Raw genomic sequence first — 25,832 nt, forward strand, 5'->3', positions numbered from 1 at the left:
TTTTTTATGCTTTTTTTTTTTTGAGTAACAGCCACAGAGTGAAATCACCAACTGGAAACACTGAAAAATAAAAAATAATAAAAACCTAGCCACAATTTCATTCAATATTAGGAAATTTAGTGTCAATCTGGGGGTTTTTTTGTGTAAAAAAAGAAAAATTAGTCATTTTCTGGGTTTGTTTTTTAAAGGTGAAAATAAGACAGGGAATTATGTTTTAAAATTATAATCAGAAAGTACTGACTGGAAAGGCGTTATTAGGTTTCAGTTGGTCCTCCTCACAAAGATCGATAATCAGCTGCAGCCTCATCTGTGACTAGCGGGGCTTTCAAACAGTGCGGCTCCACATTAAAAGGGGCAACGAGGAATACAATCTGTGGCCTTTTCAGTTGTTGAGTGCATTTTTCCCTGCCATTTTGAAGGCGAACTTGACACTAATTGTTTACTCAAAAGATCTTGTCCCTACTGAGAAACTTTGCGGTATTTTCATCTAACGCGAATGCGCTTTTAGCGAAAGTACCGTATTGAACTCAAGCGAAGCGAACACGCACATTTAAAAAAAAACACAAACCCAAACTTCGATATGAACGTTAGAGCCGCATGAAACCAGGCAAAGAGCCGCGGGTTGGCCAGGCCTGAACTAGAGGGTGAGACCTGTTTCGTAATCTGGGTCCAGCCTCTTGGTCAAAGTTCCCGCTTGGGAGGTTGAAAGTTAGAGAGACAGACAAAGTTCCCACTCCACGAAGAGGAACACCACCAGTTTGTGTGAGATGCAACGGTTTGCTTTCGTTATCTCTGCGTTCCTGTTATGTGTAGCAGGAGACAAGTATGGTAAGTATAGACTTTGATTTTTTTTTCCCTTGATCAATGCAGATTATATTTATATTGACACACAAATGGCAAAAATATAAACGCATTGAATCAGTGGTGGCTGGCCATTGGAGGGGGGCGACAGGGCACCGCCCTTAAGTATTTCTGATTTATTTGTAAAAATAGAAATGTGAAATCATTTTGGATTGGTTGTGGATGGTTACTGAAATCGCCTTCATACGGCAGACCATTATAGAAAATGTTTCACCACCAGACACTGGTGTCATTATTACTAAGTGTTACGGTCCCGTGGAGACAAGATCAAGGAAACAAATATGCTACCTGTGAAAGCAGGCGAATAGCAGAGAATGAGGACACAGTACGTCTTCGTTTACCTCCACTACATTTCTGAGGTCTGATTTACTTCCAGACAACACTTGACATCATCAGTCTCTATTTCTTGTTCTAATTTAGCTGCTGCAGTATTCAACAATTTCTCTTCTCTACTTGGAATCAACATTCCTTTACATTGCTCTATTCAAGATCACTCACATTTACTAAAATATCTGCCTTAGGTAATAATCACTATTTGTAGTGTGTTCCATAAATCCGCATTTTCAACGCTTCACTTGACTGCAGCAATTGTACAGGAAATAAAATGTAGAATGTAGCACCAGCCACAGACTCTGTACTGGGAAAAGTTACATTTTGAACAAACACTCATCGGTAAATGGCAAGAACCCCATGTTTTCAGTCATTAACACGTCGACTCCTTGTCGAGTGTTGAACTCAGTCAAACTCTCGCTCGTAATTTTTTTGGCTACCACTACAATGTTTCATCAACAAATAACTCGGGCGAACCACCGCAACCTCCCCATCTGCATGCGGGTTCACAAACGAAATCACATACAACAATATTTTTGGTACCGACACAACATTTACCTATGAAACGTACATCGCAATAAATTGTAAAAATCCTCATATTTCTAAACAAATGCAATAGGTTGATCATTTTGACTTGGTCATTTCATAAGTAGCTCGCATACTTAAAAAAAAAAGTGTGAGTGTGACAGGTATGGTATGGACCCAAGTGCAGTACAAAACAGGCAATGAACTGATTATCAGTTAACAGGTTTATTAACTGTAATCTGGCACACAAAGAACAGTTCGAGGGCGGGGCAGTGGACTTGGTCGAGGCAGGCAAAAGTTCAGTAACCGGGAGGCAGGCAGAACAGGCAGGTCGTACACAGGCAGGGTTGATACCGGGAAGACAGGCAGGAAAACGCTGGCCGGTCTTGCATTGCAGAGAACAATCTGGCACGTGTGAGGCTGGAGAATATATACTGGTAGGTGAGCTGATTGATGAGTGAGAGCAGGTGTGTGATCAGTGACTGAGAATGGGTGTGGTGATCAGAGGGTGTGGCGTGAGCAGGGCAGTGGAAAGGTACTGAGTCCATGGGCTGGAGCAGAGTGTGACAGTGAGCACCCCTACTTCAGTACATTTCAGAGAAATCGGAAGAAAGTGCGCCTCAATATCGTCCCCCCAGCCCCGAAACACGCAGAGAAAGAACGAATTGTTCTGCCATACTGATTTTCTCAAAATAAAATACATTGTGCAAATATTTTAACAAAATAAAATAAAAACATCAAGTCTCAAAAAATAAATCTGGTAATAAAAAGCACCTTATATTAACATTTTTTTTACAGTAAATGATTCAATGTGGCTTTTCCCCTCAGGGGTGCCCTAAAAGTAAATCAACTACTTTTGTCCACCCACAGCACCGGAAATCCACACAAAGCTGGGCAGCCTGAGAGGTAAGTATGAGAGTGTAAAGGGGAAAGACACTGGTGTCCATGCATACCTGGGTGTGCCGTTTGCAAAGCCACCTGTCGGTCCTGCTCTGAGACTGGCTGCACCTCAGCCTGTGGAAGGTTGGGAAGGAGTGAGAGATGCCACCAAGCAGCCACTGATGTAAGACACTGCTGTTGGATTCACACAACATATGGAATCATTGATATCCCCATTAAGGACATAAACTTGTCTGACTTTTAGGTGTATTCAGGATTTAGAGTTTGCGATGGATGTTGTCAAGGCATTTGGTTTCACAGTAGACCTTCCCGATGTTTCAGAAGACTGCCTTTACCTCAACGTTTACACTCCTGCAAACAGACCAGATAATGCCAAACTCCCAGTAAGAATCTGTGGTCAGTTTAGAATCATTTTCTTACTGATTTCACTAATCTTGGTTATTGTTTCAACAGGTTATGGTCTGGATCCATGGTGGAGGATTTGTTTGGGGCTCAGCTTCAACATATAGCGGCTCTGCCTTGGCTGCTTACCAAGATGTTGTTGTGGTTGTAATCCAGTACCGACTGGGACTCCTGGGATTTCTCAGGTAAGAGATGAAAGCAGTGCTGGGCGAATATTGTAATCTGGTGCTGTGGTTATAGTTCATATAATTTTCCTGTAGCCAGGCAGATTACACCTTGTTTGCATGTTCTCTCTAGCACTGGGGATGAGCACATGCCAGGAAACAATGGTTTTTTGGATCAGATTCAGGCTCTGAAATGGGTCCAGGAGCATATTCACAACTTTGGAGGAGACCCAGATTTAGTTACCATATTTGGCGAGTCTGCTGGTGGAATAAGCGTATCGCTCCTGGTAAGGATCAGTCCTCAGAAGTTTGTGTTGTCTCTGGACAATGTGCTGCTTTCAATATATTTATTAATTTGTTGTTGTTTTACAGCTGCTCTCACCGCTCTCTGAGGGCCTTTTCCACCGAGCTATTGCTGAGAGTGGCACTGCTGCAATGCAACTATTAGTTCAAGATGATCCTCAGCCTGCATTACAGGTGAATACATTTCCTAATCCACAATAATAAGTGTTATTATTAATATAATCTCAATTCGTATAATGGTATTTATTGATTTCTAAAGCTATCTACTTATCCATCCATCCATAGTTAGTCGCAAATGTATCTGGCTGCAGCACTGAAAGCACAGAAAAGACGGTTGAATGCATCAAGAACATGGACATGGAAACCATTTTAGCTTTAGCTAAGGTGAGCTTCTGAAAGGAAAATCGTTTGCAATGACTCTTTATTCTTGACTCTGTTGTTTTATAAACTTGCTTCACTTAAGGAAAAAGAACTGAGGTATCCTTTAATAACTGATGGATATTTCCTCAAAAACAAAGTAGAAGAGTTGTTCCTTCAGCACCAACTTCTCGATGTGCCTTTTATGACTGGGGTCAATAATCATGAAGGCGGTTGGTTACTTCCTCATGTTAGTATCAAACATTTGACTGATCTCCACATTAGTCCATAAGATATTGATTCAGTGCTGGAACTGTCCTCCCACAGTACTTTGCTCTTCCAAACTGGACAGAGGGGATGGACCAGGAGCATGTCTTGGGCTTGTTGTCCATGTTCTATCCTGATGTAAGACTGCCAGATGTCTCCTGAGTGATTTTTAGTATTTTGCTCAAACCTCTAAGAGATATGTCTATTATTTCCTCCAGCCCAAAGATGAGCAGCTCCGAAAACGGATTCTTGATAAATATACTGGAACTGGAGAAGATCGTGTGAAAAATAGAGATGGATTCACTGAGCTGCTCGGAGATGTGGTGTTTGTCATTCCTGCCATTAAGACTGCTAATGCTCACAGGGGTAGGTCACAAATGAAACACAACTGTCACAGCGCAAAAGTAATATAATAACTCTAAAAACATTTTATTTTTTATTCTTCTCCATAGATGCTGGTGCCCCTGTGTACCTGTATGAGTTTCAGCATTCCACCAGTTTTCTTAAAGATAAAAGACCAAGCTTTGTTCGGAGTGACCATCTAGATGAAATATTTTCTGTATTTGGGCTTTGTTTTACAGTTTCTCATGTCAAATTAAGCAGTAAGTGCAATGGTGCGACTTTTCCTGCAATTTTCCAGTACAAAAAGGATTTCAAGTAATTTTTATTTTACCGGTAGGTACATGCAGTGAAGAAGATGAGCGGATGAACAAAATCATGATGAGCTACTGGGGCAACTTTGCTCGTACAGGGTAGGAATTACCATCACTTGTTAAAAATAGTTAATCAAAAACTACACCATAACATGCTCATAATGTGCATGTTTGTAGGTCTCCTAATGGACAGGGCCTTGTCCACTGGCCAAAGTATGGAGAAAAAGAGGACTACCTGGCAATTGATGCAAAGAACCAGAATGTTTTTCAGGGTTTGAAAAAAGACAAATTTGTTGTCCTGACTCAGATTCTTCCAGAGGATGTCAAAGAGCAAAAAGACTTGAGGCACACCGAGTTCTAATTTTTTTTCCCTCAAACATCACTCCATTTGATGTTTCAGTCATTAAATGTAATGTGTCCAGGATGCCCTTCCCGCATTTCAAAATAAAACACATTTTGTGAAGTCATAAGTAATATTTTAATCCATTTACAATTAAAATGAACACATGCGTGAAAATTAAAGTAAATGCAAAATTAGGACGGCAAACACACACCATTTTACTGTGACAGATGGACAACGAGACCAACAGCACATCTCCAAGTATCTCAGTGAATCCATCTCTATTTTTCCACACAATCTTCTCCAGTTCCAGTATATTCAACAAGAATCTGTTTTCGGAGTTGCTCATCTTTGGGCTGAAGGAAATAAGCAACATATCTTGCAAAGGTTTGACCAAGATAATAAAATCACTCAGGAGACATCTGGCTGTCTTACATCAGGATAGAACATGGACAACATGCCCAATACATGCTCCTGGTCCATCCCCTCTGTCCAGTTTGGAGGAGCAAAGTACTGTAGGAGGACAGATCCAGCACTGAGTCAATATCTTATGGACTAATGTGGAGATCAGTCGAGCAAGTGAACAAATTCCTTCATGATTATTGACACCAGTCATAAAAGGCACAGTGAGAAGTTGGTGCAGATGGAGCAATTTGGCCGGCAATTTATTTATTTATTTTCTGAGTAACACACAGAGTGAAATTATCACAATGTGTAACCCCCATTACACTGGAAAATAAAAAATAAAATCCTAGCCACAAGCTCATTCATCATAAAGAAATTTAGTGTCAATCTGGGTTTTTTTCTATATAAAAATAAGAAAAAATTGTTACTTTCTGGATTTGTTTTTGAGAAAATAAGACAGCGCATTGTGTTTTAAAATTATAATCAGAAATTGCTGACTTCTAACTAGGAAAAAATGATTATCCTGCAGATTTTTGATTTTTTTAAAAAGTGATTAAGTCGTTGTTTTAGCAGCCATTTTCTTTGAAAGGTGTTATCACAGCTTGAAAGAAAAGTAATTACCAGCGGTTTTATATCATTCACGTTACTGCTGACATGCTGATGCTTTCTAGGTATTTGGAGCTGCTGTTGTGCCTAATCTGAATTTCAGGATAACGAAGAAAACTCCTTTGCCGTCCGAAAACCATTAAACACCACGGTAACCAATGTAAATACCTCAAATATAACATAAAATGTCAAATGCGTTTTAAGTCCTATTTGAGTTATTTACATTGGTAACGGTAACCAATGTAAAAAACTCAAATATAACATAAAATGTCAAATGCGTTTTATGTTCTATTTGAGTTATTTACATTGGTTGCCGTGGTGTCTAATGGCTTTCGGACGGCAACCAATGTAAATAACTCAAATAGAACTTAAAATGTGAAATGCGTTTGTTTCGGAATGTTAAATCCAGTGAACGTGGACTCATCATGTCCTCGAAGCGCTGCACGCTTGGGTCGTGTGGGTCGCCTGAAAGACCTCAAAGCCAATCGGCTGAAACCGAAATTCAAACATACACGCACTTATGTACTGCATGCGATAAATGTTTACGTAGTAAAAAAGTTTAATAATAATTTCTGCCTCCTTCTATATCTCCTGAAAGCAAAGTAACGATTGCGCAGCATGAGTTATCTACCCTAGTTTTAAGCACAATGATGTCAACACCTAGAATGAGCAGCCTGTTGCATAATCTAGGTTCAGCCTTTTCTCGGTGAAAGTTCCCGCTGGAGAAGTTTAAAGGAAGAGAGACGAGGTTCCCACTCCTGAAGTTTTCTCAACATGAAGAGGAACACCAGGAGTTTCTGTGAGATGAAAAGTTTTGCTTTTGTTATCGCTGCTTTCCTGTTATGTGTTGCAGCAGACAAGTATGGTACGTTTAAAATCTTGAATATTTATCTTGAACATTTTAGATTATATTTATATTCACACATGGCAAAAATATAAACACATGGTGGTGGCTGGCCAATAGTGCGCGATAGGGCACAACCCCACATTATTATTTATTTTTTGTGAAAATATATAGAAATGTAAAATCATGGATTGAAATTTACTTCATATAGCACAGAACATTCTAGAAAATGTTTGGCCACAAGACACTAGTCTTATTATTACCAAGCAGTTGATTTACTTTTAAAAAGAGAGCATAAAAGAAGGAAATTCCTAAATGCCTCTATCCACAGCATCTGAAATCCACACAAAGCTGGGCAGCCTGAGAGGTAAGTATGAGAGTGTAAAGGGGAAAGACACTGGGGTCCATGCATACCTGGGTGTGCCATTTGCAAAGCCACCTGTCGGTCCTGCTCTGAGACTGGCTGCACCAGGAGGGTTGGGAAGGAGTGAGAGACGCCACCAAGCAACCACTGATGTAAGACACTGCTGTTGGATTCATGGAATCATTGATATCCCTACCAAGGACATAAACTTGTCTGTCTTTCAGGTGTGTTCAGGATTTAGAGTTTGCGATGGGTGTTGTCAAGGTAATGGATTTCACAGTAGACCTTCCGGATGTTTCAGAAGACATCGAGTTCTTTACCTCAACATTTACACTCCTGCAAAAAGACCAGAGAATGCCAAACTCCCAGTAAGAAGTTCTGGCCAATTTAGACTCAATTGGTTATTGATTTGATTAATCGTGATCTCTGTTGTTTCAACAGGTTATGGTTTGGATCCACGGTGGAGGCTATGTTATGGGCTCAGCTTCAACATATAGCGGCTCTGCCTTGGCTGCTTACCAAGATGTTGTTGTGGTTCTAATCCAGTACCATCTGGGACTCCTGGGATTTCTCAGGTAAAAGATGGAAGCAGTGCTGGGATGAATATTGTAATCTGGTGCTGTGGTTATCGGTCATATCATTTTCCTGCTGCCAGGAAACTGTTGCCAGGAAGATTACACCTTTTTTGGACCAGATCCAGTCTCTGAAATGGGTCCAGGAGCATATTCACAACTTTGGAGGAGACCCAGATTTAGTTACCATATTTGGCGAGTCTGCTGGTGGAATAAGCGTATCGCTCCTGGTAAGGATCAGTGCTCAGAAGTTTGTGTTGTCTCTGGACAATGTGCTGCTTTCAATATATTTATTAATTTGTTGTTGTTTCCTTTGTTGTACAGCTGCTCTCACCACTCTCTGAGGGCCTTTTCCACCGTGCTATTGCTGAGAGTGGCACTGCTCCAACATATGCACTTGGTCAAGATGCCCTTCCATCATTTCAGGTGAATAAATTGCTTAATGTACGTTCATAATTAGGTATATAGTCATAAATCTATTAATCCATCTCTCCATTTATCCATCCATAGTTGATTGCAAATGTATCTGGCTGCAGCGCTGAAAGCACAGAAAAGACAGCTGATTGCATCAAGAACTTGGACATGGAAACCATTTTGACCATAGCTAAGGTGACCTTTTGCAGGAAAAACTTTTACATTTTATAAATTTTTTATTTGTATTTTTTTTAACCGTTTTTGTTGTGTCATGCACTTCATACACTCCAGGAAAACCCAATGCAGTTTTCTTTAATAACTGGAGGACATTTCCTCCAAAAATCACCAAGTGAGTTGCTCCTTCAGCACCAACTTCTCACAGTGCCTTTTATGACCGGGGTCAATAATCATGAAGGCAGTTTTTTACTTGCTCAGGTAAGAGTCAAAGATTTAATTGAACTCCACATTACTCTATAATTCATTAACTTAACGCTGGATCTGTCCTCCCACAGTACCATGCTCCTCCAAACTGGACAGAGGGGATGGACCAGGAGCATGTCTTGGGCATGTTGTCCATGTTCGATCCTGATGTAAGACTGCCAGATGTCTCCTGATTGATTTTTAGTATCTCGCTCAGGTAGGTCACAAATGTGAAAATATTCTTCTTTGGGCTTTTCCCTTGAGGGGTTGCCACAGCAAATCAGTTGCCTCCATCTCATCCTATCTTCTGCATCTTATTCTCTCAAACCTATTACCTTCATGTCTTCTTTCACTTTGTCTATAGCCTCTTTCAGACTTGGGTCCTCTATCAGAGGCCTGGGAGTCTAAGGGTTCTGCGCAGGATCTTAGCTTTTCCTAGCACTGCGCTCTTCTGGACAGAGACCTCTGATGTGGTTCCTGGCATCTCTTGTCAAAGCCTCTTACGTGTGCTGTCCCTCAGATGTACTCATTCCTGATCCCTGGTCACTCACAACAAGAACCTCAGCATCTTCATCTCTGCTACCTCCAGCTCTGCTTCCTGTCTTTTTCTCAGTGGCATTGCATCTGGACCAACCAACATCACTAGTCTTACCACAGTTTTTTACACCTTTCATTTCATTTTTGCTGAAACTCTTTTATTCACACCTGAAACTTTTCTTCACCTATTCCTGCCTGCCTGTGCATGCTTCTTCACCTCTTTCCTCCACTCTCCATTGCTCTGGACTGTTGACCCCAAGTAATTTAAATTCCTCAACTTCTTAATCTCTTCTCCCTCTAACCTCACTCTTTCACTTTGGTCCCTCTCATTCACACATATATACTCCATCTTGTTGGCAGCAAACCTTCATTCCTCTCCTTTCCAGGGCAAACCTCCAGCCCTCTAGCTTCTCCTCCACCTTTTCCCTGCTTTCGTTACAGATCTCAATGTCATCTGCATACATCATAGACCATGAAGATTCCTGTCTAACCTCGTCTGTCAGCCTGTCCATCACCATAACGAACAAGAAGGGGCTCAGAGATAATCCCTGATGCAGTTCCACCTCCACCCTGAACTCCACTGTGACACCTACAGCACACTTTGTCACTGTCTTACAGTCCTTATACACATCCTGCACTGCTCTATCATACTTTTCTGCCATTCCAGACTTCCTCATACGATACCACAGTTCCTCCTTGGGCACCATTTCATAATCTTTCTCCAGGTCTACAAAAACACAATGCAGCTCTCTGACATTCTCTGCATTTCTCTATCAACATCATCAAAGCAAATACTGCATCATTAGTATTCTTTTTTGGCATGAAATCGTACTGCTGTTCACAGACGCTCACTTCTACCCTTAGTCTAGCTTCAGCTACTCTTTCCCATAACTTTATTGTATGGGTTATCAGCTTTATTCTTCTGTAGCTGCCCTTGTTCTTAAAAATGGTCACAGCACACTTCTCCTACATTCCTCAGGCATCTTCTCACTATCTAAGATCCTGTTGAACAACCCATTCAGAAACCTTACTGCTACCTCCTCTAGATACGTCCATACCTCCAAAGGTATATCATCAGGTCTGAGTGCTTTTCCACTCTTCATCCTCTTCAATGCCCTACTCATTTTATCCTTACTCTGTCTCTGTCTGCTCTTCTGCTCTCATGCTGAGGTGGAAAATTCCACGCGCACTGCCCCACCCCCCCTTCTACACCTACCAGATTTGTCTTTACCATTTTCACCTGTTCCTCCATCTTAGGCTGTATTTAAGCCACTGCAGTGCATACGTGCTTTGCCAGATTGTTCTTGGGTCATGCCTGACACTCCAGCACAGGGAAACCTGAAAACCTTTTGTCCCCGATTAAGATTTTTGCCTTGTGTTTATTCGAACCTATGCTCTCCTGGTGCTGTGTGGTGTTTTCTGCCTTCCATGGTGTTCTGTGATTACTTCTGTGCCGTTTTTCACAAATTTTCAATGAAGCTTTTTATTAAACTGTCCAGAACTTTATGCCACATCTTCCTGTACTCCTGTCTACTCGCTTCAGTCCTGTTTCCCGCTTCTTCTTCATCAACCTCTTTCTCTGTATACACTCCTGTACCAATTCATTCTATCACCAAGACTCCTTATCTACACCAAATACTCTCTTACCTGTCTCCCTGATCACATTAGCTGTAGTTATCCAGTCATCTGGAAGCACCTTCTGACCAACCAGTACTCATGACAGCCATTTCCATCCTTTTTGCAAAGACAACCACCATCTGTCCTGCGTTCCTCTCCTGGATAACAAACCTGCCCATCACCTCTTCATTGCCTGCACTAACCTGTCCATTTAGGTCTGCACCAATGACTACTCTCTCCCTTCTAGGGATGCTCTGCATTACCTCATCAAGGTCCAACCAGAATTCCTCCTTCTCATCCAGCTCACATCCTACTTGTGGAGCATACCCACTAACATCATTGAACATCACACAATAACTCTAAAACCACATTTTATTTTTTATTCTTCCCCATAGATGCTGGTGCCCCTGTGTACCTGTATGGGTTTCAGCATTCCCCCAGTTTTCTAAAGGATAAAAGACCAAGCTTTGTTAAGAGTGACCATGGAGATGAAATATATTCTGTATTTGGGTATTGCTTTGCAGTTTCTCATGTCCAATTAAGCAGTAAGTTCAATCAATGACACTATTTGACCTGCCATTTCTCAGTACACAACAAATTTGAAGAGAACATTTTTATTTTAGGTGCATGCAGTGAAGAAGATGAGCAGTTGAACAAAATCATGATGAGCTACTGGGGCAACTTTGCTCGTACAGGGTAGGAATTACCATCACTTGTTAAAAATAATGAGTTAATCAAAAACTACACGATAACTTGCTCGTAATGTGCATGTGTGTAGGTCTCCTAATGGACAGGGCCTTGTCCACTGGCCAAAGTATGGAGAAAAAGAGGACTACCTGGCAATTGATGCAAAGAACCAGAATGTTTTTCAGGGTTTGAAAAAAGACAAATTTGTTGTCCTGACTCAGACCCCCCCAGAGAACTTCAAAGAGCAAAAAGACTCGAGGCACACCGAGTTCTAATTTTTTTTTTCCTGAAACATCACTCCAATTCATGTTTCAGTCATTAAATGTCATGTGTCCAGGATTCCCTTCCCACATTTCAAAATAAAACACATTTTGTGAAGTCATATGTAATATTTTATTCAATTTACAATTAAAATGAACACATGCATGACAATTAAATTGGAATGAAGACGATAAACACAGAAGGTTTTACAGATGGAGAAGAAGAACAACACCACATCTCCGAGCACCTCAGTGAATCCATCTCTGTTTTTCACACGATCTTCTCCAGTTCCAGTATATACATCAAGAATTTGTTTTTCAGAGTTGCTCATCTTTGGGCTGGAGGAAATAAGCAACATATTTCTCAGAGGTTTTAGCAAAAAATCACTCAGGAGACATCTGGCAGTCTTACATCAGGATAAAAAATGGCCAACATGCTCCTGGTCCAATCTCTCTGTCCAGTTTGGAGGAGCAAAGTACTGTAGGAGGACAGATCAGCATTGAATCAATATCTTATTGACTAATGTGGAGATCAGTTGAACAAGTAACCAACTGTCTTCATGAGTATTTACTCCAGTCATAAAAGACACACTGAGAAGTTGGTGTTTAAGGAGCAACTTGGCCAGCAATGTTTTTTATTCTTTTTTGTTTCAGTAACAGCCGCAGAGTGTAATCACCAACTGGAAACACTGAAAAATAAAAAATAAAAACCTAGCCACAAGTTCATTCAATATTGGGAAATTTAGTGTCAATCTGGGTTTGTTTTTTGTGTAAAAAGAAAAATTAGTCATTTTCTGGGTTTGTTTTTTAAAGGTGAAAATAAGACAGGGAATTATGTTTTAAAATTATAATCAGAAAGTACTGACTGGAAAGGTGTTATTACAACCTGAAAGAAAAGTAATTGCCAGCGGTTTTCTATTATTCACGTCACTGCTGACATGCTGATACTTTCTAGGTATTTGGAGCTGCTGTTGAGCCTAATCTGAATTTCATGGGATACCAGTGGCTGGAAAAGGCTGGACTGTAAGACAACACAGGAGCACTACTCATGGCCGCACAAGAACAGGCCCTGAACACCAGAGCAATAGAGGCCAGGGTCTACCATACCACACAAGACCCCAGGTGTAGGCTGTGTGGAGAAGCCCCTGAGACAGTCCAGGATATCACAGCATGGTGCAAGATGTTGGCAGGCAAGGCATACATGGAGCTGCATAACCAGGTGGCTGGCATAATGTACAGGAACATCTGCACTGAGTACGGACTGGAGGTCCCAGGGTCCAGGTGGAGACATCCCTGAAAGTGATAGAGAACAAGCATGCCAACAGCATGCCTGTTGGACTTCCTGTTGGCGTCCAGGGTTCCGGGTCGTGTGCTGCTTGTTTCTTCCTGCAGGGGGCGTGAAGGAGCCGATAATTTGCTGCAGTTGGCGCTGCAGGCAGACGTACCTGTCGGCAATCTACACCAGGAAAGAGCGTCTGCCTACCAGTGGTGGAGAGTTATCGTTTCTGAATGGTAAATCTGAGTCCTGTTTCTTCTCATTTGACAAGACTCGTAGTAACGCTTCTCCCTGCTGGAGTAAAGAATGCGCAGGACCTGAATCCTGGCTTCGCGCTGGAGCTCACTGTGCGTCCCGGAGGACTGGATGAGCGCTATCCCTACGGTCCGGGAGGACTTTTTACAAAGTACTCTTTGTACTTTTTCCCACTGCATTTTTGCCTACTTTCGGGTCCTGGAAAAAAGTAAACCTAACACTTCCAGATCCAGACTGACAAGAATGTGGTGGCCAATCAGCCATAGTGGTGATGGATAAACACCAGAAGACACTGATGGTGATAGATGTAGCAATCCCAAGTGATAGTGACATCAGAAAGAAGGAACATGAGAAGCTGGAGAAATACCAAGGGCTGAAAGAGGAGACAGAGAATGTGGGGTGTGCAGGCAACAGTGGTCCCAATAGTGATCGGGACATGAGGGGCAGTAACCCCTAAGCTGAGTAGATGGCTCCAAGAGATGCCAGGAACCACATCAGAGGTCTCTGTCCAGAAGAGCACAGTGCTAGGAAAAGCTAAGATCCTGCGCAGACACCTTAGACTCCCAGGCCTCTGATAGAGGACCCAAGTCTGAAAGAGGCAATGCCCAAGTGGGTGAGAAAGAGATTTTTTTATTATTATTTTTTATATATACATATGCAATATGTGATATATGTGTTAAAATTACATTGATGATAAACAAATTAAATATTTCTTTGTGCCTATTTCTACACATACAAAAATGTACATAACAATTTCACAACACTAGTTATCTATCTCAGAAGTCAGTACACCACTGTCAACAACTAGAGGGTGTGCCGGATTTCATAATCTGGGTTCAACCCCTTGGTCAAAATTCCTGTTTGGGAAGATTAAAGGAAGAGGGACAAAGTTCCCTCTCCTGCAGGTTTCTCACCACAAAGAGGAGCACCATGAGTTTGTGTGAAATGCAAAGTTTTGCTTTTGTTATCTGTGCTTTCCTGTTATGTGTTGCAGCAGACAAGTATGGTAAGTATAGAATCTTGATTTTATTTTTTTTTCTTGCACATTGCAGATTACATCCATAATGACAAACACGTGGAATCAGTGGTGGCTGGCCAAGAGGGGGTGATAAGGCACAACCACTGAGTGTTTTTGATTTTTATTGTAAAAATAGAGGGACATGTAAAATTGTTTTAAAATTTTTGTGAATTGTTAAATGAATTGTTTTGTTGATGGTTACTGAAATTGCCTTCATATGGCACAGACCATTATAGAGAATGTTTCACCGGTCTCATTATTACTGAGCAGTTGATTTGCTTTAAAAAAAAAAAAAGAGCAAAAAATAAATAAATTCCAAAATGCCTCTTTTCACAGCACCTGAAATCCACACAAAGCTGGGCAGCCTGAGAGGTAAGTATGAGAGCGTAAAGGGGACAGACACTGGGGTCCATGCATACCTGGGTGTGCCATTTGCAAAGCCACCTGTCGGCCCTGCTCTGAGACTGGCTGCACCTCAGCCTGTGGAGGGTTGGGAAGGAGTGAGAGACGCCACCAAGCAACCACTGATGTAAGAGACTGCTGTTGGATTCACACACCGTATGGAATCATTGTTATCCCTGTTAAGGACATAAGCATGTCTGTCTTTCAGGTGTGTTCAGGATTTAGAGTTTGCGAATGGTCTTGTTGAGACATTTGGTTTAACAGTAGACCTTCCAGATATTTCAGAAGACTGCCTTTACCTCAACATTTACACTCCTGCAAACAGACCAGACAATGCCAAACTCCCAGTAAGAATTTCTGGCCAATTTAGACTCAATTAGCTATTGATTTGATTAATCGTGATTGGTGTTGTTGTTTCAACAGGTTATGGTCTGGATTCATGGTGGAGGATTTGTTTTGGGCTCAGCTTCAAGCTATAGCGGCTCTGCCTTGGCTGCTTACCAAGATGTTGTTGTGGTTGTAATCCAGTACCGACTGGGACTCCTGGGATTTCTCAGGTAAAAGATGGAAGCAGTGCTGGGATGAATATTGTAATCTGGTGCTGTGGTTATAGGTCATATTAGTTTACTGTTACCAGGAAACTGTAGCCAGGCAGATTACACCTTGTTTGCATGTTCTCTGTAGCACTAGGGATGAGCACATGCCTGGAAATATTGGTTTTTTGGATCAGATCCAGGCTCTGAAATGGGTCCAGGAGCATATTCACAACTTTGGAGGAGACCCAAATTTAGTTACCATATTTGGCGAGTCCGCTGGCGGAGTCAGCGTATCTCTCCTGGTAAGGATCAAGGTTTAAGAGATTGTAGTGACAATGCACAATTTATTGTACTTGCAGAATATTTGTTAATTTATGGTTTTTTTTGGTAAACAGCTGCTCTCACCGCTCTCTGAGGGCCTTTTCCACCGCGCTATTGCTGAGAGTGGCACTGCTGCAATGCAGCTATTAGTTCAAGATGATCCTCAGCCTGCATTACAGGTGATAAATTTCCTAATCCACAATAGTAAATGTTATTATTAATATAATCTCAATTCGTATAATGGTATTTTTTGATTTCTAAATCTATCTACATATCCATCCATAGATGGTCGCAAATATATCTGGCTGTAGCACTGAAAGCACAGAAAAGACGGCTGATTGCATCAAGAAATTGGACATGGAAAATATTTTGACCATAGCTAAGGTGAGCTTCTGCAAGAAATTTTTTTACAGTGAATCTTTACTCTTGACTGTTGTTTTACAAACTTTATTCACTTCAGGAAAAAGAATTGAGGTATCCTTTAATTACTGATGGATATTTCCTCAAAAACAACGTAGAAGAGTTGTTCCTTCAGCACCAACTTCTCGATGTGCCTTTTATGACTGGGGTCAATAATCATGAAGGCAGTTGGTTACTTGCTCAGGTAAACATCAAAGATTTGACTGATCTCCACATTAGTCCATTCGATATTGATTCAGTGCTGGATCTGTCCTCCTACAGTACTTTGCTCCTCCAAACTGGACAGAGGGGATGGACCAGGAGCATGTCTTGGGCATGTTGTCCATGTTCTATCCTGATGTAAGACAGCCAGATGTCTCCTGAGTGATTTTTAGTATCTTGCTCAAACCTCTAAGAGATATGTTGTTAATTTCCTCCAGCCCAAAGATGAGCAACTCCGAAAACAGATTCTTGATGTATATACTGGAACTGGAGAAGATCGTGTGAAAAACAGAGATGGATACACTGAGACGCTCGGAGATGTGCTGTTTGTTATTCCTGCCATTAAGGCTGCTAATGCTCACAGAGGTAGGTCACAAATGCAACAAAACAGTGCAAAAGTGACATAATGACAGCCATGACACCACATTTTATTATTTATTCTTCCCCATAGATGCTGGTGCCTCTGTGTACCTGTATGAGTTTCAGCATTCCCCCAGTTTTCTAAAGGATAAAAGACCAAGCTTTGTTAGAAGTGACCATGGAGATGAAATATATTCTGTATTTGGGTTTTGCTTTACAGTTTCTCACATCAAATTTAGCAGTAAGTTCGGTCAATGGTCCTTATTTTTCCCTGCCATTTCTCAGTACTAAAATAATTTCAAGAGAACATTTTTAATTTAGGTGCATGCAGTGAAGAAGATGAGCAGTTGGATAGAATTATGATGAGCTACTGGGGCAACTTTGCTCGTACAGGGTAGGAATTACAATCACTTGAGTTCATCACTTGAATTAATCAAAAACTACATGCTAACTTGCTCATAATGTGCATGTGTGTAGGTCTCCTAATGGACAGGGTCTTGTCCACTGGCCAAAGTATGGAGAAAAAGAGGACTACCTGGCAATTGATGCAAAGAACCAGAATGTTTTTCAGGGTTTGAAAAAAGACAAATTTGTTGTCCTGACTCAGACCCCCCCAGAGAACTTCAAAGAGAAAAAAAGGCTCAGTAAGTTCTATTTTTTTTCCTGAACCATCACTCCATTTCATGTTTTAGTCATTAAAAGTCATCATTTGGCCAGCACCCCTTGTGCTCTTCTAATCCATTTACAATTAAAATAAACACATGCATGAAAATTAAAGTGAATATAGAAGTGGGACAATACATACAAGGTTTTAGCCTGACAGTGAGAGAGAGACTGATTTTTTCATGTATTCCAGATGGAAATTAACTTCTCAGGAGCTTATCACAAAAAAGCGAGATACACTCTCAAAAGGGTATACAGTAAAAACTCAATTTACAATAAGTAGAATGTCATAAAATTTCTAAAAAGTGGGCAGAAACAATTATGTGCAAACTGGGAAATGCAGAAATGTGGCAGTGTAAAGACTTCAGCTCCAGCCAGATGAAACCTGAAACCTATAAACACACACACACACACACACATACACACACACACACATATATATGCAATACCGGAAGAGAGGAAGAAAACTTGAGCAGGACCAGGCTCATAAGGGGGACCCTCCTGCTGATGGCCGGCTGGGTAGAGAGAGAGGAGAAGGGGAAGGACAGGTAGAGGAGAGAATAGGTAGAACATAGAAATACATTATATTAATTAAATAAGCTGCTGGTTGAGTTGAGTGGGTCAGTGGGGTCGGAGGTCAGTGGGTCAGCATACAGCTATGAAGGCGGTGATAGATGAATACAGAAGGTGGTGGTGGGGGTGGGGGGCAGAAAAACTATACATGAAATAACATCACTGGTCTATTTGGGGAGGAGGAGAGGAGACCATGACCCAGTGGGGTGACAGAGGCCTGTCAGGTGATCATGTTTCTAGACCCCGGCAGCCTTGGCCTATAGCTGCATAATTAAGATGTTAACCTAATGATTAGACGACCCCCTAAGTAGGATAATTTGTCTGTCTAGGATATGTCTGTGTAGATTCTCAATCATTCAGGTCATCGTTATCCAAGGTAGTTTTCTCTGTCAACTGGACTGTGTTTCTTCAACTGGACGTTTCGCCTTCTATCCAGAAGGCTTCTTCAGTTCTGAGCTCGCTGGGGACCGAGCTTGAAAATATAGCCCTTGTGGACCATTTAGCATGTTAAGGATCGGAATGGTAACCTGAGAGTCGTTGGCAGGGTCGTTAGTGGGGTCGTTCACCTAGTTTTGGTTGCTGTGTTTCCCCTTTGTCTGCTGGCTCACTTGGTGGCAAGTCACCAGGTCTCCTGGAATGGTGTGAACGTTTGGTTTGTTGTGCACGTAAAACACAGTCCTCCACTATATATATATATATATCTTCCTCGCCCCTCCTGGGCGGTGCCTCCTTCCTTCAGACTCGGGTACTCTACCAGAGGCCTGGGAGTCTGAGGGTTCTGCGCAGGATCTTAGCTGTTCCTAGGACTGCGCTCTTCTGGACAGAGATCTCTGATATCTGTTGGAGCCATCTACTCAGGTTGGGTGTTACTGCCACTAGTGTCCCAATCACCACTGGGACCACGGTTGCCTTCGTGCCCCATATTCTCTCCATCTCCTCCTTCAGCCCTGGGTACTTCTACAGCTTCTCGTGTTCCTTCTTCCTTATGTTGCTATCACTTGGGATTGCTACATCTATCACCACCACTGTCTTCCAGTGTTTATCCACCACCACTATGTCAGGCTGGTTGGCCACCACCATCTTGTCAGTCTGGATCTGGAAGTCCCACAGGATCTTGGCCTGCTTGTTCTCCAGCGCTTTCGGGGGTGTCTCCCACCTGGTCCCTGGGACCTCCAGTCCATACTCAGTGCAGATGTTCCTGTACACTATGCCAGCCACCTGGTTATGCCGCTCCATGTGTGCCTTGCCTGCTAGCATCTTGCACCCTGCTGTGATGTGCTGGACTGTCTCAGGGGCAGGGGCTTGTGCAGCCATGATTTGTGCCTCTGTGCTGTCTTTCAGTCCGGCCTTTGTCAGCCACTGGTATGTTTTCTCGATATCAGCCACTTCCTCAATTTGTCGGTGGTACATTCCATACATGGGTTTGTCCTTCCATGATAGCCCCTCAGGTTCTTCCTCCTCGGTGGGCTTTTGTTGCCTGAGGCATTCACTCAGCACTGGGTCAGTGGGTGCCATCTTCTTGATGTATTCTTGGAGGCTTGATGTTTCCTCCTGGACAGTAGTTCGGACACTTACTAGTCCTCGGCCCCCTTCCTTTTGCTTTGTGTACAGCCTCAGGACACTGGACTTAGGGTGAAACCCTCCGTGCATGGTGAGGAGCTTCCTTGTCTTGATGTCAGTGGCTTGTACCTCTCCCAGTGGCCAGGGTATTATGCCAGCAGGGTATCTGATTACTGGCAGGGCGTAGGTGTTTATGGCCTGGATCTTGTGCTTACCATTCAGCTGACTTTTCAGGACCTGTCTTAACCTCTGCAGGTATTTGGTTGTGGTTGACCTCCTAGCTGCCTCCTCATGGTTACCATTTGCCTGCGGGATCCCCAGGTATTTGTAGCTGTCCTGCACATCTGTGATGTTCCCTTCAGGTAGTTCAACCCCGTCAGTTGCGATCACCTTTCCCCTTCTAGATATCATCCGCCCACATTTGTCTAGCCCGGATGACATCCTGATGTCTTTGCTGTAGATCCTAGTGAGGTGAATCAGGGAGTCGATGTCACGCTCGTTCTTGGCATACAGCTTGATGTCATCCATGTAGAGGAGGTGGCTGACGGTTGTTCCACTTTGGAACTGGTACCCATAGCCACTCTTGGTGATGATCTGGCTGAGGGGGTTTAGGCCTATGCAGAACAGCAGGGGGGACAGAGCATCTCCTTGATATATGCCACATCTGATGCTCACCTGGCTTTGAGTTGGCCTCCAGAGTTGTGTTCCACAGCTTCATGGAGTTCTGGATGAACTCTCTTAGTGTCCTGTTGATGTTATACAGCTTTAGGCACTCGTATCCATGTGTGCGGCATTGAATCATAGGCTTTCTTGTAATCAATCCAGGCAGTGCACAGGTTGTTGTGCCGTATCCTACAGTCCTGGGCGATTGCCCTGTCGACCAGTAGCTGGTGCTTGGCACCTCTGGTGTTGTTCCCTATGCCTTTCTGTGCTCTGCTCATGTATTGATCCATGTGCCTGCTGATCTTAGCCGCTATGATGCCTGATAGGAGCTTCCATGTGGTGCTGAGGCAGGTTATGGGCCGGTAATTGGACGGTATTGTGCCCTTCTGGGGGTCCTTCATTATGAGGACTGTCCGGCCTTGGGTTAGCCACTCTGGGTGGTCCCCTGATGTTAGCAGCTAGTTCATCTGTGCTGCCAGGCGTTAATGGAGTGCAGTCAGCTTCTTAAGCCAGTAGGCGTGGATCTTATCAGGCCCTGGTGCTGTCCAGCTCTTCATTTTGGACACTCTTGTTTGGATGTCTGCTAAGGTGATGACTACTGGGTCTTGTTCTGGGAGTTGGCTGTGCTCACTCTGTAGGTCTTGCAGCCATCGGGCTGTAGTGTTGTGCGTTGCCTCTTTCTCCTAGATACTCTTCCAGTATTGTTCCGTCTCAGCCCTGGGGGGGTCTGTTGTCATCTTGTTGCCCTGCCATTGAGAGTAGACCTTTGCCGGGTTAGTGGAGAACACCCTGTTTATCCTCCTTTCCTCTACTTCTCTTGTGTACCTCTTTAGTCGGGTAGCCAGGGCTGTGAGCCTTTGCTTAGCAGTCTCCAGTGCCTCAGGTATGGACAGTTTGTTGTACTTCTTGGGCCGCTCTGTCCTTGGATTCACGCCTCTACTCAGCTCTGTTAGGAGGCTGACTTCTCTCTGTGTTGCCATGATTTTTGCCTCTAGCCTTCTCCTCCATGGGGCCATTTGCTCCTTATGGCTATTCATGCTCTTCATCTTATAGCCAAGCATCTGCAGGATTACTGTTGCCGCTGCATACATCAGCTGATTGGTCTCAGTGATGGTAGTGGTAGGGATGGTTGACAGTGCCGTGTTCATGTCCTCCAGTAGGTACTTTGTGCGTTAGCCTTGGCAGGGAGGTAGTTGAGTTCCCCCAGGACTCCATGATTCTCTCTCTCAGGTCAGCTGCCCTTGTCCCAATTCCGACTGGCATTGGGGCTGTGTACCCAATCTCGATTTTGGGTGAAATCACCCCACACTGACGTGGCATCCTGGCTCCCCCTGCCGTAGCATGTTTTGTACAGTGGGTGAGGCACACCGCCGTGCCTCGTCAATCTCTAGCTGTGATAGCAGCTTCTTATTGCGGATATTTGAACACTGAGCTAAGAGCCGCTTCTTAGTCAGTGAGGATGTGGGGTTTCGAAGTACCCATCTCTCCCACATCCTCTGCATGTACCCTCTCTCGCTGGGGTTACTCCCGTAGTAACACTCCATCAGTACCATGTTCTCTGCCCTGCTCCATGAATGCCTTGTTCCAGTAGCCAATTTGACATCAGGCGGCCCTAATTCCCTGACGCGGACCTTGACCCGGGCAACGTCCGAGCCGGTATGACTCTACCAGTTAACGTTCCGCTCATACCGAGGTGTAGGCATATATGCCTTAAGGAGCCTTGCCTAAGGGCTCGCCTCGATTCGAACCGACAACCTTCCGCACCAAAGTCAGTGATGTATCTATTTAGTTGCATATATATATATATATATATATATAAACAATTTCACAACACTATATCTCAGAAGTCAGTTCACGCACTGTCAACAACTAGAGGGTGTGCCGGATTTCATAATCTGGGTTCAACCCCTTGGTCAAAGTTCCCTCCCAGTTTAAAGGAAGAGGGACAAAGTTCCCACTCCTGCACTTTTCTCACCACAAAGAGGAACACCATGAGTTTGTGTGAAATGCAAAGTTTTGCTTTTATTATCTGTGCTTTCCTGTTATGTGTTGCAGCAGACGAGTTTAACAATGTTTCACCACCAGACACCTGTCTCATTATGACCAAGTAGTTGATTTCCTTTTAAAAACAGAACAAAAAAAATAGAAATAAATTCCAAATTACCTCTTTTCACAGCACCTGAAATCCAAACAAAGCTGGGCAGCCTGAGAGGTAAGTATGAGAGCATAAAGGGGAAAGACACTGGGGTCCATGCATACCTGGGTGTGCCGTTTGCAAAGCCACCTGTCGGCCCTGCTCTGAGACTGGCTGCACCTCAGCCTGTGGAGGGTTGGGAAGGAGTGAGAGACGCCACCAAGCAACCACTGATGTGAGACACTGCTGTTGGATTCACACACATATGGAATCATTGTTATCCCTGTTAAGGACATAAGCATGTCTGTCTTTCAGGTGTATTCAGGATTTGGGGATGTCGATTGGTCTTCTTGAGACAGTTGGTTTCATAGTAGACCTTCCAGATATTTCAGAAGACTGCCTTTACCTCAACGTTTACACTCCTGCAAACAGACCAGAGAATGCCAAACTCCCAGTAAGAATTTCTGGCCAATTTAGACTCATTTAGCTATTGATTTGATTAATCGTGATTGCTGTTGTTGCTTCAACAGGTTATGGTCTGGATTCACGGTGGAGGGTTTGTTTTGGGCTCAGCTTCAATGTATAGTGGCTCTGCCTTGGCTGCTTACCAAGATGTTGTTGTGGTTGTAATCCAGTACCGTCTGGGACTCCTGGGCTTTCTCAGGTAAAAGATGGAAGTAGTGCTGGGATGAATATTGTAATCTGGTGCTGTGGTTATCGGCCAAATCATTTTACTGCTTCTAGGAAACTGTAGCCAGGCAGATTACACTTTGTTTGCATGTTCTCTCTAGCACTGGGGATGAGTACATGTCAGGAAACATTGGCCTTTTGGATCAGATCCAGGCTCTGAAATGGGTCCAGGAGCATATTCACAACTTTGGAGGAGACCCAGATTTAGTTACAATATTTGGCGAGTCTGCTGGTGGAGTCAGCGTATCTCTCCTTGTAAGGATCAATGCTCAGAAGATTGTATTGCCAAATGCACGATTTACACATTGTACATTCACAATATATGTTCATTTGTTGTATTTTGTTGAATAGCTGCTCTCGCCACTATCTGAGGGCCTTTTCCACCGCGCTATTGCTGAGAGTGGCACTGCTGCATTGCAGCTATTATTTCAAGATGATCCTCAGCATGCATTGCAGGTAATAGAATTGCCCAATCTAAAATAATGATAGTGTTATTATTAATATAATTTCAATTCATATAATGGTATTTTTTTATTTCTAAATCTATCTACATATCCATCCATAGATGGTCGCAAATATATCTGGCTGTAGCACTGAAAGCACAGAAAAGACGGCTGATTGCATCAAGAAATTGGACATGGAAAATATTTTGACCATAGCTCAGGTGAGCTTCTGCAAGAAATTCTTTTTACAGTGAATCTTTACTCTTGACTCTGTTGTTTTACAAACTTTATTCACTTAAGGAAAAAGAATTGAGGTATCCTTTAATTACTGATGGATATTTCCTCAAAAACAACGTAGAAGAGTTGTTCCTTCAGCACCAACTTCTCGATGTGCCTTTTATGACTGGGGTCAATAATCATGAAGGCAGTTGGTTACTTCCTCAGGTAAACATCAAAGATTTGACTGATCTCCACATTAGTCCATTCGATATTGATTCAGTGCTGGATCTGTCCTCCTACAGTACATGGCTCCTCCAAACTGGACAGAGGGGATGGACCAGGAGCATGTCTTGGGCATGTTGTCCATGTTCTATCCTGATGTAAGACTACCAGATGTCTCTGGAGTGATTTTTAGTATCTTGCTCAAACCTCTAAGAGATATGTTGTTAATTTCCTCCAGCCCAAAGATGAGCAACTCCGAAAACAGATTCTTGATGTATATACTGGAACTGGAGAAGATCGTGTGAAAAACAGAGATGGATACACTGAGATGCTCGGAGATGTGTTGTTTGTTATTCCTGCCATTAAGGCTGCTAATGCTCACAGGGGTAGGTCACAAATGCAACAAAAAGTGCAAAAGTGACATAATGACAGCCATAACACCACATTTTATTATTTATTCTTCCCCATAGATGCTAGTGCCCCTGTGTACCTGTATGAGTTTCAGCATTCTCCCAGTTTTCTAAAGGACAAAAGACCAAGCTTTGTTCGGAGTGACCATGGAGATGAAATATTTTCTGTATTTGGGTTTTGTTTTACAGTTTCTCACATCAAATTAGGCAGTAAGCTCTATCAATGGTACTATTTTTCTTGCCATTTTTTTTAGTGCTCGAAGAATTTCAAGAGAACATTTTTATTTTAGGTGCATGCAGTGAAGAAGATGAGCAGTTGGACAAAATCATGATGAGCTACTGGGGCAACTTTGCTCGTACAGGGTAGGAATTACAATCACTTGAGTTCATCACTTGAATTAATCAAAAACTACATGCTAACTTGCTCATAATGTGCATGTGTGTAGGTCTCCTAATGGACAGGGCCTTGTCCACTGGCCAAAGTATGGAGAAAAAGAGGACTACCTGGCAATTGATGCAAAGAACCAGAATGTTTTTCAGGGTTTGAAAAAAGACAAATTTGTTGTCCTGACTCAGATCCTTCCAGAGGATGTCAAAGAGCAAAAAGACACAACGAGGCACACTGAGTTCTAAATGTATTTATTTTTTCCTGAAACGTCACTCCAGTTCATATTTCAGTCATTAAATGCCATCATTTGGCCAGAATGCCCTTCCAAAATTTCAAAATAAAACACATTTTGTGAAGTTGTGTGTGCTGCTCCATTTACAATTAAATTGAATACATGCATGAAAATTAAAGTAAAAAAATATAAAACTGTGGACAACACACTCGGTAATATGGTTTGCAATGAAGCAGATAAAACAAGCATTGCTGCTTCGTGAAAATGTGTTTTGATATTGGTTAAACGGGATTTGATTTAAATAAAATGCACTACAGACATGATTACAGAATTAGAGGCACAAACAGTTTGAGCCTTTATAATAAGAGATATGATTAATTTTGTCCAGTGGGGAATAAATAAATACGTTAATATAAGGTTCAATGTCACCTTCAATCATGCTCAATATGGGTGATGTACCATGACCTGTTGGCATTGTATGTGATGACATCAATATAAACTAGCTCAGTTACACAATAAAACAGAATGGGCTTGGAAAACAGGTAAAACCAAAAAAAAAACAGTTGTGATGGCGACATTGTCAGCACAGAACAGAGGTGACTCATAAATGATGGTGGCCCCTATGGGTTAGGAACGCATCAGGATGTCAACAACTGCATGTTACGCAGTATGTCCTCAAAGTGCTTCACATTTGGGTCGTGTGGGTGGGCGAGCTGATCTGTGAGACGGCTGTAGAGGATGAAAGACTTCAACTCCAGCCAGATGAAATTGAAACACATACAAATACACACACACGCACACGAACACACACACATTTGTATATAAATATGCTCTCTGTGATATATATATTTAAAAAAACTCTTCCTCGCCCTCCTGGGCAGTGCCTCCTTCCTTCAAACTCAGGTCCTCTACCAGAGGCCTGGGAGTCTGCGCAGGATCTTAGCTGTTCCTAGGACTGCACTCTTCTGGACAGAGATCTCTGATGTGGTTCCTGGTATCTGTTGGAGCCATCTACTCA

At 42.6% G+C, this 25,832-nt stretch overlaps 2 protein-coding genes across 4 annotated transcripts; both read left to right on the top strand.

Moving 5' to 3' along the window:
- The first annotated feature begins 565 nt into the window (after positions 1 to 565).
- ces2b (carboxylesterase 2b) lies at positions 566 to 24,938 on the top strand. 3 transcript variants are annotated; one of them, XM_029841232.1, is made up of 25 exons: positions 566 to 828; positions 14,714 to 14,906; positions 14,988 to 15,126; positions 15,203 to 15,336; positions 15,464 to 15,617; positions 15,711 to 15,815; positions 15,922 to 16,020; positions 16,097 to 16,240; positions 16,318 to 16,395; positions 16,476 to 16,623; positions 16,709 to 16,858; positions 16,939 to 17,011; positions 17,095 to 17,261; positions 22,253 to 22,445; positions 22,526 to 22,664; positions 22,741 to 22,874; positions 23,002 to 23,155; positions 23,252 to 23,356; positions 23,466 to 23,564; positions 23,644 to 23,787; positions 23,865 to 23,942; positions 24,023 to 24,170; positions 24,255 to 24,404; positions 24,485 to 24,557; positions 24,641 to 24,938. In XM_029841232.1, exons 1-25 carry the CDS (start codon positions 768 to 770, stop codon positions 24,825 to 24,827), a joined length of 3,249 nt encoding a protein of 1,082 aa, XP_029697092.1. In that variant the 5' UTR covers positions 566 to 767; the 3' UTR covers positions 24,828 to 24,938. The 3 variants fall into 3 exon arrangements, with proteins under 3 accessions (XP_029697092.1, XP_029697093.1, XP_011605616.2); XM_011607314.2 differs by lacking the exon at positions 566 to 828 and adding an exon at positions 14,222 to 14,365; XM_029841233.1 differs by lacking the exons at positions 566 to 828; positions 14,714 to 14,906; positions 14,988 to 15,126; positions 15,203 to 15,336; positions 15,464 to 15,617 and adding an exon at positions 8,011 to 8,123.
- LOC105416917 (carboxylesterase 1C-like) lies at positions 8,676 to 11,965 on the top strand. The gene is made up of 6 exons (XM_029841236.1): positions 8,676 to 8,742; positions 8,820 to 8,944; positions 9,706 to 10,330; positions 11,277 to 11,426; positions 11,505 to 11,577; positions 11,660 to 11,965. The coding sequence occupies exons 3-6, from the start codon at positions 10,165 to 10,167 to the stop codon at positions 11,841 to 11,843; spliced, it is 573 nt and encodes a 190-aa protein (XP_029697096.1). The 5' UTR covers positions 8,676 to 8,742; positions 8,820 to 8,944; positions 9,706 to 10,164; the 3' UTR covers positions 11,844 to 11,965.
- Positions 24,939 to 25,832: the final 894 nt, after the last annotated feature.

This window comes from Takifugu rubripes, chromosome 9 (assembly GCF_901000725.2).
Source record: "Takifugu rubripes chromosome 9, fTakRub1.2, whole genome shotgun sequence".
NCBI classification, from domain to species: Eukaryota; Metazoa; Chordata; class Actinopteri; order Tetraodontiformes; family Tetraodontidae; genus Takifugu; species Takifugu rubripes.